Source organism: Paralichthys olivaceus, chromosome 22, assembly GCF_024713975.1.
Source record: "Paralichthys olivaceus isolate ysfri-2021 chromosome 22, ASM2471397v2, whole genome shotgun sequence".
NCBI lineage: Eukaryota > Metazoa > Chordata > Actinopteri > Pleuronectiformes > Paralichthyidae > Paralichthys > Paralichthys olivaceus.
In genome coordinates, this window is record NC_091114.1 from 3,491,656 (window position 1) to 3,503,875 (window position 12,220).

Sequence of the window (12,220 nt, forward strand, 5' to 3'; positions counted from 1 at the left end):
GCTGGGGACACCTCTTGACTGAACTCACATGTGTGACTGTGTATGGTGGATCATGATGGTGAAGGTGGATCGTGATTGTGATTGTGAAAGGATGGTGGATTGTGATTATATGATAATGATAATCGTGGTGGCAGACAATCACGGATTATTATTATTACAACTAGTTCGCTTAGATATACAATACACCTACTTGCATACCATTATTGGCAATGCCTCTATCATTACAATGGCTTTCATCTCAGCCAGGCCTTCTCTTTTGTATAGATACTTTAAACATTGATACATCTTTTCTCATCAATGTTTTAATTATTGTAATTTCGTTGATGTGCTCTCTACGCTTGTGTCGGTCCTGGAAGAGGGGTCCCTCTCAAGTGGCTCTCTGAGGTTTCTGGTTGTTTTCCTCACTCCAAGGACAGAGGATGTCGCACATTTTTAAGATCTATGAGACAAACTGATAAGTGAATATGGGCTATACAATTTATACAGTTTCATGTTTCTGCCAAGTTTCTAATTCAAAATCTGTTAATTCTACCAGCGGCTGAATGGCAACAGCTAGATCTTACATGTAGTCCCTGTAAAAAAAAAATAAAAAATGCGTGAATAGCTTCACCCTTTTTTATTGCTGGAGGATATATAAAGACAGTATTCTCCCCTCTGCCAAACATGACCAGTCAAGTGACTGACTTGCTGCATATTTGCTGTGGCTCTGACAAGTCTGTGTCCTGTTTACAGATGAAAGCTAAAGCTCCTGCTACTCAGAGAAAGAGCTTTTCACAAACATGTTAGAGAATCCAAACGCTTAGGACAGAACCAGAGTTCAAAAGAGGTCAACAGGGACCCAAGGGTGCTCAGACAGGCTGTTCCCTAGAGAAATTGTCACAAGTTCTTGTGTTTTCAGGAGATATCTTGGAAAATTAAAACATATTGGGATCAAAAACTTCTTCCATTGAAATGTTCCCAGTTGGGAATAGAATGTACTGCATTTTCAAAGATTGTTAGGATGTCCCAGTGCAAATGTGGGTCTTTCTGTGGGTCTGTAATGTCATGACAAGTAGCTGTCAGCTAATGTCAGTCATTAATTGATAAAAAAGACATGCTGCCGGTCTCTCTCTCTCTCTGTCTGCTGTGCTCTGAAGTGTGGCCTGCTTCTAATTCTTCAGGGGTATTTGGAAAATGGCCACCCCACCCCCACATCCTCCGCCCCATCCTGCCAAAATTGCCGGTTCAAAGACGTTCCTGACATCTGGCAACAATGGTCAGCACAGGAGAATGAGCGGGGAGATGGATGGGCGCGGTTTTCTTGCCCGCAGGCCGGGTTGACTGATTTACAGAACACGAGGGGAAACGCCACCTTTGGTTTCCTCCAGAGTGTCATGTTGCAAAATTCAGATATAAACTGAGCTCTTCAAAACAGGCTGTTCTGCTGAGTTCTACTTTCTGTCTTGAATATTTAATTTTTATGCTGGCAATACTTGTGTTTGTGATCAACACCTGACCTTCTTGGGTGTCTGCCTGGTCAGTTTGTTTCCTCCAGGGTAGCTGTGGTTTCCAACAAGTTAAATTTAAGACCTTTTAAGAACATATTGAATCAGAGTACAACAGGTATTAAAGAGTCCCACAGTTACACATTCCCATACCTAGACAAGCCATAGAAGTAGCCAAGTAGAGAAGAACCCTCTTAAACAGCAAGTTATTTTTACTAGTAATTTACTGCCACAAATTCTGATCAGGCTATCAATCAGTAGTGTTTTTTAATCTCAATATATACAACCCACAACAACAAAAAGAAACCTTATACTAAACTAAAGAAGAGGACAGAACAAACAAAGGTTGAAGGTTTATTATTTGTATCGTTGAGAAAGAACTAAAACACAGACATTACAAACTATGCATGGGGCCAAAAGAAAAAATAATTTAAAGCTCAGAAGTAGCTATAAATGCACAGTGACATAATTAAAACCTATGACGTAATATTTTAGGATATTTAAGAATTGTTTTAGGCATAAAAATTAGGATGATTTAATTTAAAAAGTCTTTAAAAACCTACAGAAGAAAACCCTATTCATTAGAAATGTGTTTAATTACCAATACTAATATAAGATGGGTAAGAAAATAGCCGCCATATATTTTGCAGTAAATTAAAAGCTCGGATTATTTATTGAACTAAACTCAGTTAATACATGTCTAATATTAACACTGCCTCATAATACATGTAGCCACAGCATGTTATAATAACACTGAACAACAGAGGTGACTACTGAGCAGGGACGTGCACAGACATTTTGAGGAGCCAGTGTTATAACCTGGAAAAAAGTAGTAGTAGTAATAATAATAAGTAAAATACTGCACAGGATGAACATTAACATTCCTGATGATTGGTTGATGTAGCTTCATCCTTCTGGTAAACAAAGTACACAAAGTACACACACACACACACACACACACACACACACACTCTGGTGCTGTAACAGGATTACTAAACAGGGACAGACTGTGTTTAAAGCAGACAACGGGGACAGACGTTAGCACGGCACGGCTCGGGTCCCCCTCCTGCCCTCCTTCACTTTCATCTGTCCTGATTGTGTCTGTAGAAGCGCGATGAGGTTAAAACTGAGATCGATCAGAGGCTCAGCTCTGTGACTTCGGTTTTATTGTGGAAGAGCCTCAAGGCACGCAGTGAGCCGCAACCAGACCGGAAGCTGAGGGCGCGTGCCTTCAAAATAAAAGGATCACAGCGTTGCCCAAAAAGTGCAGCATGTGCAGCATAATGCAGTTTGTGAGAGTCAAATAGAAAAGGTCCATACTTTTTTCTCTTCTATGGTAATGGTTTTTTTTTTGCCTGATAATTTTTAAAATAGTAAATCATAATATTCTCTTAATTCCATCACTGCTAAAAATATTTTGGGTTCATTGATTAAGATACAAATTTAAATGTTCACATTCTGTTACAACAGTTACAATAAAAGACGGAAAAAAAAAAACCTCTCCCAGAATTAACCGCTTGCTGCAAACTCTATTATTAAACCCTACTTTTGTTTTTCAGATCATGTGTACAACAAGAGTAGTGTTTCTCTATCTGTCCATTTCCATGACCTTGTTTTATAGTTCCTAAAATGACCTCTTTCAATTCCCAAATTACCATATTAGGATTTATTTGTATTGGTCCATGTATATGAAGCTAATGGCTCATTGTTTAATCGAGATGATTTATGGTATATTGATTTATTAGCCTACTAAAGACCTCTGCTGTGACATGAGTCACAAATGCTTCAAAAAAAGTTTCTTTTTTATTTTAATTCATCTTTTTCTTCTCATGTTATTAGTTCCTACCATTATTATTGCAAGTTTGGTTGGATTTAGACAAGCGATACGTTCAGCATTAACGAAAAGTGAATAAACAAATGACCAGCATACATCCTTGGTTAATCTATAACAATTGTTGGACACTGGGTCAAACTGCAAGTCAAAATCACAAATCCACATCAGTTTGACAAACTGATTACTATTCAGCTATTTCTGTGTGGATCTCTCTCATGGCATAAGTTAAAATTAAAAGCATGATGCTAATTTTATCCCAGCTTTTTACTGAGCAGAATTACAGAGCTTTTATAAAAGTTGTGAACTTGGGTGGATTGGTTCATTAACTTAACAGACCTCTAAAATAATATGAGAAAATAGCAGCAGATGAGTAAATCATTCAAACTTACAAACAAGGGTCACATGTTATATCGCAAATTAAGTTTCATTTTGTGAAAAACACTGACGATAAAATCTTCATTGTAGACAAACCGGGTAGGCTGAACACAAAGTTTTCTTATTTCACTCTTCACCATAAACTGTTAATAAAAACTCGTCGTCCAGCACAAAAAAAATAAATAAAAAAGTGACAGTATATTGTAGAACAGTTTGAGGAAGATTCACTCCTGACAAGGAATAATTCTGAATTCGGAGCATAAACACAGGATGAGAGAACAGAACATTTCAAACAGGCAGGTTTTGAACTTGCACTGCTCTCCTGGAATCAAATTTAATCAAGTGTCAAGTGTTTTTTTGGTAGGTTTTTGTTACTCTTGTTGACGGTTAAGGACAGAGGATGTCACACCTTGTCAAGCCCTATGAGACAAATAGGGATTTGTGAATATGGGCTATACGAAGAAAATTGAATTGATTGATTGACCTGCTTCAAAATGCATTTTGCTAGAAATAAAGCAGCTTTATAATGGAAAATAAAGACAAATCTGCAAATGACCTCTAAAAAGTGTTATATCACGACCTCTGCGTTTTATTTTGAAACTCAGGAGCGGAAGCAGCGTATTAAGGCACGCGTAACTTGACGCTGGTACCTGTCAGTGTCCTCAGTGAAAAGCGGCTCTCAGGACTCTGCTCTGCCTCACGCATGTGGAAGACCCCGGTTACGTAATGCAGATTTTTTTTTCAATGACCCTGCGCTAAGAGACCGGCTCACACAACGCCTCCCGACGTCACCCCCGGTGGGTTTTTTACTTCTGCGCTGCAGCGCCATGCATTGCAACGGAATGGGAGTTGGATGAAGTGGAGGTCGGATCCAGGCTGAGGGAGCAGGGACAACGGGAGGAACAGGAGCCTGATGCGGGACTCGGGGGCCAGCATGACCTACATACCACAGGGCTTAAGAGACGCATCTCCAGGACTGAGCTGCTGATGTGCCGCTCACCCTTTGCACCGCGGGAATAAGTGACCTTCATTTGCATTTGCTGCTGCAGAAGTATGCACAACAGGACAAGTGCATGTGCATCAGACTGAATCGACTGAATCCTCCATGTGGACCATGTCCTGAGGCAAAATAAGTGCCATGTCCTGATATAAGCGAACCAGATCGATGGAATCAGCTTTGTGGGGTGGATGTTTTGTTGATCTTCTGTAACATCCTGGGGTCAAAGAGGAAACTAAAAGGGAAATCAATCATGCAGGGGCCTCAAGGCTTCTGGACACTTCTTTCCTATTTTGCTGCTAGAATACACAGCGGCTCGGCTCTTTAGCCTTTGGCCTACAACTCTCAAGGTTGGCAGTTGTGCCCGGAGCAAAGGTCCTGAGAAGAGCGCTGAGAGGCAGTTAGATTCCTTATCATAGACTTCCAAACATGCTGTGAATTGTGGTCAGCAATAAAGTCAAGAGCCAAGCAATAAACACTGAATTCCTTTGCCAGAAACTCAGAAGCTGATTAACTTTTTTTTTTTTTTTTTTTTGCTATTAACAACACAAACTTCTGCAATCATGCTTTTGGACTGTGGTCAGCCATTACCTCTCCTGAGGCACACAGATGTGCCACCTCGGGTCATCGAAAACTTCATCCTGACTGGCTACCGCTTCCCAAACTACAGCCTGAGGGATTGCTTACTATCAGCATTCAGGCCGACTAATGAAACGGGCAACTTCTGGACACACTTCCTTCCAGTCTTTGTTTTTTCTTACTATTTTGTGGAGGTGTTTGGTTGGGAAGGTGCCCCACACGGTGATGCTCCATTCTTCTATCCATTGTGGAACTACTTTATCGGAGTGTTCTGTCTCCTCATTGCTAGCAGCATGGCCCACTTGCTCAACTCAATGTCTCTGATGGTAAGAGAAGTGTGCTTCTTTGTGGATTATGGCACTATCAGTTCATACACAGTCGGATCATCATTGGCGTACTACTACTACATCCACCCTCGGGCAGGGGTAGTGGACACAGGAGGCCATAATAGCTCCCATATGGACCTGAAACATGAACCTGCAGGGACATTTTTTTCATCCTATGCAATCCCAGATTTCAGTGTATTCTTTGACACCCTCTACATCCCATGTGCATGTGTTGTAGCAATCATTTGTGTCTTATCTTGCTGCAACACTCGCCATAGGTGGAGAAAGCATCGATATGTCATCCGTACCCTTGTCTTCCTCCTCCCATTCCTCGTCTCTTCTACACCGGTCTTCTATCGCCTCCTCACCAGATCGCCTTATTCCACCACCTCCTCCTCCTTTGCTGCTTCCACTTCCATGCCCAACTTCTTCTACCGCCACTGCTTTTGGCTGCTGGTGTCGGCCATCTTCAACATTAGCAAGATCCCGGAGCGGCTGGCCCCGGGTCGCTTTGACATCTGGGGGCATAGCCACCAATGGTTCCACTGCTGCACGTTTTTGTCCATCCTCGACGAACTTCACATGATCAAGACGGAGGTGAGGGCCATCCTGCTCAGCCCGACTCTGTTGCTGCCCCCTGCCACCCTCTCCCGCCTACCTGGACCTACCATAGCTACCACTTACGGGGTGATGCTCCTCCTGCAGACCACCATCATCTCCATCATTGTGTGGTTCTCCTGGTGTGCCAACAGATTCTACGAACCTCAGAGAGACCAGCTGGCTAAGGAACATATCAAGAAACGCCTGAAATGCCACTGATTTTACAGACATTATCTTTTAAATCAAGTCGGAGGAGATGGAATATTTGCACATGCATACAGAGCCATGCCACAAAGAGATGCGCACAAGTAAAACAATTCCCGTCCAGTTTTTCACCCTTTCGTGAGCATTTCTGAGCTTTCATGAGGGGAAATTGGGGACAACGGGAGATGAAAGGATTATATTCTGAGCTCATCACAGGGGGAGGCTGTCTGGTTGAGTGGAGATTGAAGGAACTTGCCAGCTCTTTCCCCTGAGCGGTTCCAGCATGTTCCAACAGGATGCCTAAGCAGTGGACATAATAACTACCTCCAAGGGCTGTATACTTGAGGACAGAGGAAAGGGGATGGTGCCCAGGAGAAAGTCCCACATAACATTTGGGTAATGTTGCGTCAAAGTCGGCATGTGCATTTGCAGAAGTTGTCCATGAGTGCTCTGCTTTCACGTCCTTCCCCCTGTTGCACTTCCTCCCTTCCTCTGACCTTAAATGGTATCCTTTTGAAAATCCTCTCAACCCATTGTTTCACATTTAATTAATCATTTTGTCAGAGCATTGTTAACCATATCTTCTCTTCCTCTAACTTACTTACGCGGTCTTATTTCCTCCCACTTTTCCCAAGAGATCCTTGCAGCAGGAAGTGCAGTGGCCTTGCGGACGTAACAGAAATAGCTGAGAGCTCATGGTGGTAGAGTTAAGCACTTTTCAGGGTTCTGCCCTGTCATTAAGAAGCCATGCTGAGTTTCTACCCTTAAGGGACACTTTAACATTTCGTCAGCATGGGGGGATGTTATGCTGGACTTGCTGGATTATTTCATTGATGACTAGTTCAGATTAAATGTGATATAAATCGGATGTTTTCTAAACAGTGTGAGAAGCATATTGACTTTTCTGGAGCACATGAAGTTAAAAATCTGTCTTTGAAAAAAAGGATTGAAGCAGCAGTTCCAGGGTGAATGCCTTCATTGTGTACATGAGACTTTTCATGTCATGTGACGTACAGCAGCCTCTCAAAGCATAAGCCATACTTTAGAATAATGAGAGTTGAAATGCTGTAATAGGAAAAATTGTAGTTGTATAACCTCACCAGGAACTGCCTGGATGATATGTTTGCACTTGAGAAATAGAGCAGGCTGATAGTTCACCTCACAGTTTGTACCGTTTGTGTATCATCATGACATAAGGACCAGTTTTTCTGAAAAAATTATTATATACTGTCCCAGGCAGCCTGTGAAAAACTCATGAGGATCATTTAACAGGCGTTTGATATGCCCCCCCCCCCCCCCCCCCATGAAAGACTGTCTTATGTTGTCTAACATTTTATAAGCACATGATAAAGAATTGGGCTCTAATCTAACCAAACCGAACTATTTCTGCAGTGCCATTTAAAAAAAAAACTTCAAACCTGTTTCTCAAGCTGCGCTATTATTTCCTAATTAACCTAAACAAAGAGAATGGCACGTATAGTCTTGCGCTAATTTGAACAAAACCAAAATAAAAATGTTTATTTAAAATATATATATATTTAAATCAACATCAACAAATGTTGGAATATTTTTCCATCCACATGGACAGAGATGCGATGTAGTTTAATGACCTCCTGCATGATTCAGTGATTAAAGCATTTTTATTATTTCACTCATGCTTATGTGTGTGATTCAGAGATAATTGTGATACACAAGAGGCACAACCGTGGGCTTTGATTTTACCATTTAAATGTAATGCTTCTTGTACCATCTATTATCCAACCTTTAAATGCATGAAGCAAGGTTAGCCTTATTATTGGCAATGATCTCGGTGCTGTAGGCTCATACCCTGCTTGCTCCTATGTTAGCTGCTAACCTGTGTTGAAACACCCTTGTTGATGTCTGCTTTCCTTTCCTTCCTCTTTTATTCTTCACTCCTTCTGCCCGACCTTAACTGTGCAGGCTCCGTTTCACAGCGTAAAGCTTTGGCCCATTATTTGGGTTGCTTGCTATTAATCCAATTTATTAAGATATTCTCTTTTACTCTCTTTGACTGTTTCAATTGTCTGAGTCCATATTTGTGTTTTAAGTAGATTTGTAATCTTATCAAAGACGGGCAAACGTGTCATGTTTGCCAAGTAAACTAATGGTCAGTAATGAGAAGACAACAAGGTATATTGTGTGACGCAGACTTTTGTGAGTTAAGGACACTATGAGGTCCACAGCATTCACTGATTCATTTACTGTAGTTTGATATGACAGTTTGTGCTCACTGCCACTTTTTGGCATTTTCACTTTTTGCTGTGTCACGATTAGGCTGTTCTCAGATATGAACTCCGGAGAAAGTCTGGACCATGTTGATTTGAACTATCTTGCATGTACATCATAGTAGTTCTCAGACACGTACTCTGGAGTCGTGGCATCCACAATTTCTCCAGTGTTTGCCTTTCGTCCCCGTTCAGACGCTGTCACAACAATATAGAAATCTGGGGTGGTGCAGCATACGCATACACATCAACTTTTTCATCCCGGGATATTTATATAATTTGTTTTTCGCTTGGTTTATTTAAAATGTTTGCGTCTGTGCCGCGTTAGAAATGCCAACAACACACCCACTCGCTCAGTGAATCCTGCGGGAGATCTACTGCTGTGTTCTCACAGGGGCTGATTTTTTTCACCGGGGGGCCCTGCTGGAGAAACTTCAGAGAAAGTCTGGAGGCCCCAACCTCGGACATTTGCGCTCTCACATACGCCGCCCCTGTGGAGATTCTCCGGAGTTCGGTTCATGTCTGAAAGCAGCTTTACCTGCTGGTTTGAAGTATATTCTTTCAACTCAACCACAAATCAATGTGACCCCACCTGTGTCCATGAAAAAGACCCTCAGTGCTGCTGTCTTCCCTTATTTGACGACCAAGTGAAGAAGAAACAGGATTTCAGTTGAGGATACCAGAAAAAATTGTTCCTTTGTTCAGTGTTAATGAACCATGACTGCTGGTGCTCACATCAAGATAAATCAGGAGACGGTCTGTTTTCTTTGAGTGTGTTTTTTTTGCGTAATTCTGTCACGTCCGTGGCGATTCTGTCATGTAGTCTTTCTCATAGAGCTCCGAATTGTAAGGAATTACTTGCACGTCACACTTGTGTAACTGTTGTCAATAAGTCATGTTTGCCGGTGTCTAATTTTCAGAAACGTCATGATTAGCACATTATTTGTTCTGCTCATATCTGCACATCCACTCGTGTTTCGTACACGTTCGCTTGCACAAGAGACACTGGTTAGAAGTGGACGCTGAGTTGTGTGGTATGTACGACACTGGAATGAGAACACGAGGACCGCATTGAGTGGTTGTAAGAATCATGCTGTTATGGTGCACTTTGAAGATTCTTTAATGTCCTCAACATGTTCCTTTTAAGGGTCGACCCTGCAGTACTGTATTATATCAGCGATCCACCAGATACAGATGCATCCAGTGTGAAAGCGATGTTTCTACCTCAATGCATTTTTGTTTCTGAGAAGAACCATCGTTGAAACAGACTGTGGCTGCCAGACTTGAGCTATCGTTGATGAAAAGTGTTCAGTGTGTGAATGTTAGACTTACAGACTGCTGTATCTTTCCAAGGGAAGCACTCAGGTGTGACTGTAGAACGACACTAATACATTATTTACATGCACTTGAATTATAAATTACTAGAGGTGGAGGTGAACCTACTGTGTCTGTTCATGCAGAAAAAAGAGAAAACCCTCCATTATCTTAATAAATGTATCAAATAACTAATATATGGATGATTTTGAGTTTTATTGAATAAATGATGTAGAGAACTATCTTTCATTGTGGCTTTTTACTCATTTTATTGTGTGGAAGTTTATCGGTTGCACCAAAACAAGCCCCCGACCAACACTTATCAGCAGGGGCACAGTCGCAGCATCCTGGGTGTCCAGGTTGGCTGTGGTTGGTTAAAGACTACGTAACTAAAGCAAAAAAGTATGGAGCTAAATTAATGCTAAAACTTGAGAAACAAACAAAACAAACTATATATATATAATAAATGATGCGTCGGAGACAAATCTAGCCTTCCACAAGTTATACAAGTAAAAGAAAATGTATCCCAAAAGTACAAAATGTACACGTGTACTGCTCAGAAGAGAAAACATTAAATGATTGTCTAATTTTAAAATGTTGCTGTGCTAACTTAACATTACAATCCGCTGTGCTGACACAATGGCCATTTTACAATAACCCACATGTTTTGTTTTCTAGTGCGGAATGAGCAGCACCGCTCACGGTGGGGGGATCGAGGATTTTTCTACATCAGGGGCCACAATTCACACAGAGGGGCCAATTGTATGTCCGACATCCGTGTACCATTCATGATTCGGGAAGGTGCACATTTAAATCATCTTTTTTATTGTTGGCTCCAGAGCTTTGAGCAAATTCACACATCATGAAATATATTTTGAAAACTGTTCGTAGCTCAAGCTCATTATGTTCTTAAAGAAAAAACCAACAAATTCAAAGGTTTTCAAATGAGCTTCAGTCCACGAGCGGATTTGCATGTCAGGCGCTCCCTCAGCTTTTTGTACATATATACAGCACATGTCTGGCGTGAGTTCTGTTGTTAGGTTTGCTGGATGTTGGCACAGGCACATGCAGCTGGCTCTTTCTGTCCCGACACCACTCCTCCCCCACTCCAAGCTTTTTCTCATCCGTCTGTGTCTTTTCACTCTGACGTCCCGAGTCGCAGACAAAACGGCCCGTGAAACACGAACCACACAGAGGAGAGCCTCCTCACGTAGAGCGGCTGCTAAATCACTCTCAGATAGATCAGTGACTTCTCAAAGAGCAGAAGCCTGATGAACAACGTCCCCGGCAAACCTTTCCACGCTGGACATCAACTAAATAACAATGAAGAATAAACATAAAGAACAATCCTCGCGCGTGTGTTTAGAATTACTCTGAATCAATAAGATGGCCTCCATCTGTTTTCGCTGTGGCAGACAGAGTTCCTCCTCCCCCCCATTTACCAGTATCACCTTCTGTGTTTACTATGCTCTCCGGCTGTTTCATCAGATTCCGAGCTGGAAGTGTACAAAGTGACACCCAATACATCTGCATTGTTTGCATTCAATGAGCAAAACAGAGACGTACTCATGAGAACACTGAGGTTTTGTTTTATAGGTGTTTTCCTTAAGCTGCAATCTTCTTAAGCTGCTGAGAAAAGCATTTTACAATAGAAAAAAGTATTTATATTATAATTATACAGTACGACTTCGCCTCTAGAATTGTATTTCTGGCAACGTGGACGAACAGTAGTCCCAGATTGCACCGCTGCAGTTTCAGTGACACGGATGCACAATGTGTGGGATGTTATATGTCACACGGGCTTTTATTGTTCGTTACAACCTCCAGGGAAATGTAAAGGGACACTAGGATTTCCAGGCCTCTTCCAGTTTCACTGTAAATGTGCAACGGTTTGTGTCTATGCACGACTTTAGCACCTGATCGCACTAACAGCTCTGGTGCTTTATTTCAAAGCTGCCTATGTGAACTCTGTAGGAGTTGGGTATGACTGAAATATTTCTATAGTGGCCAAATTGACAGCGTTTCATCAGATTTTCCATTTGTCAGAGTAAGGTGTCATGAATCCTGCGTACAGCGCCCTCCAGTGGCCCATAATGAGCACTTGGACTACAAGGAAACGACTCACTCTTGGTAGGGAGTTTTATCTGAGACACGTCAGCTGATCACAGAGCTCTCGCTAACCCCTACTTAAGTCTAGCTTTTGAAAAATAGTCCAGTGGATCGTGAAACACAACGTTTGGCAGTTTTTAGACAGAAATCCA

The 12,220-nt window shown here is 41.7% G+C and overlaps 1 protein-coding gene across 1 annotated transcript; it reads left to right on the forward strand.

The window, feature by feature from the left end:
• Positions 1-4,354: 4,354 nt before the first annotated feature.
• On the forward strand, positions 4,355-10,203 carry paqr9 (progestin and adipoQ receptor family member 9). The gene has a single exon (XM_020100056.2). It carries the CDS (start codon positions 5,254-5,256, stop codon positions 6,412-6,414), a length of 1,161 nt encoding a protein of 386 aa, XP_019955615.1. The 5' UTR covers positions 4,355-5,253; the 3' UTR covers positions 6,415-10,203.
• Positions 10,204-12,220: the final 2,017 nt, after the last annotated feature.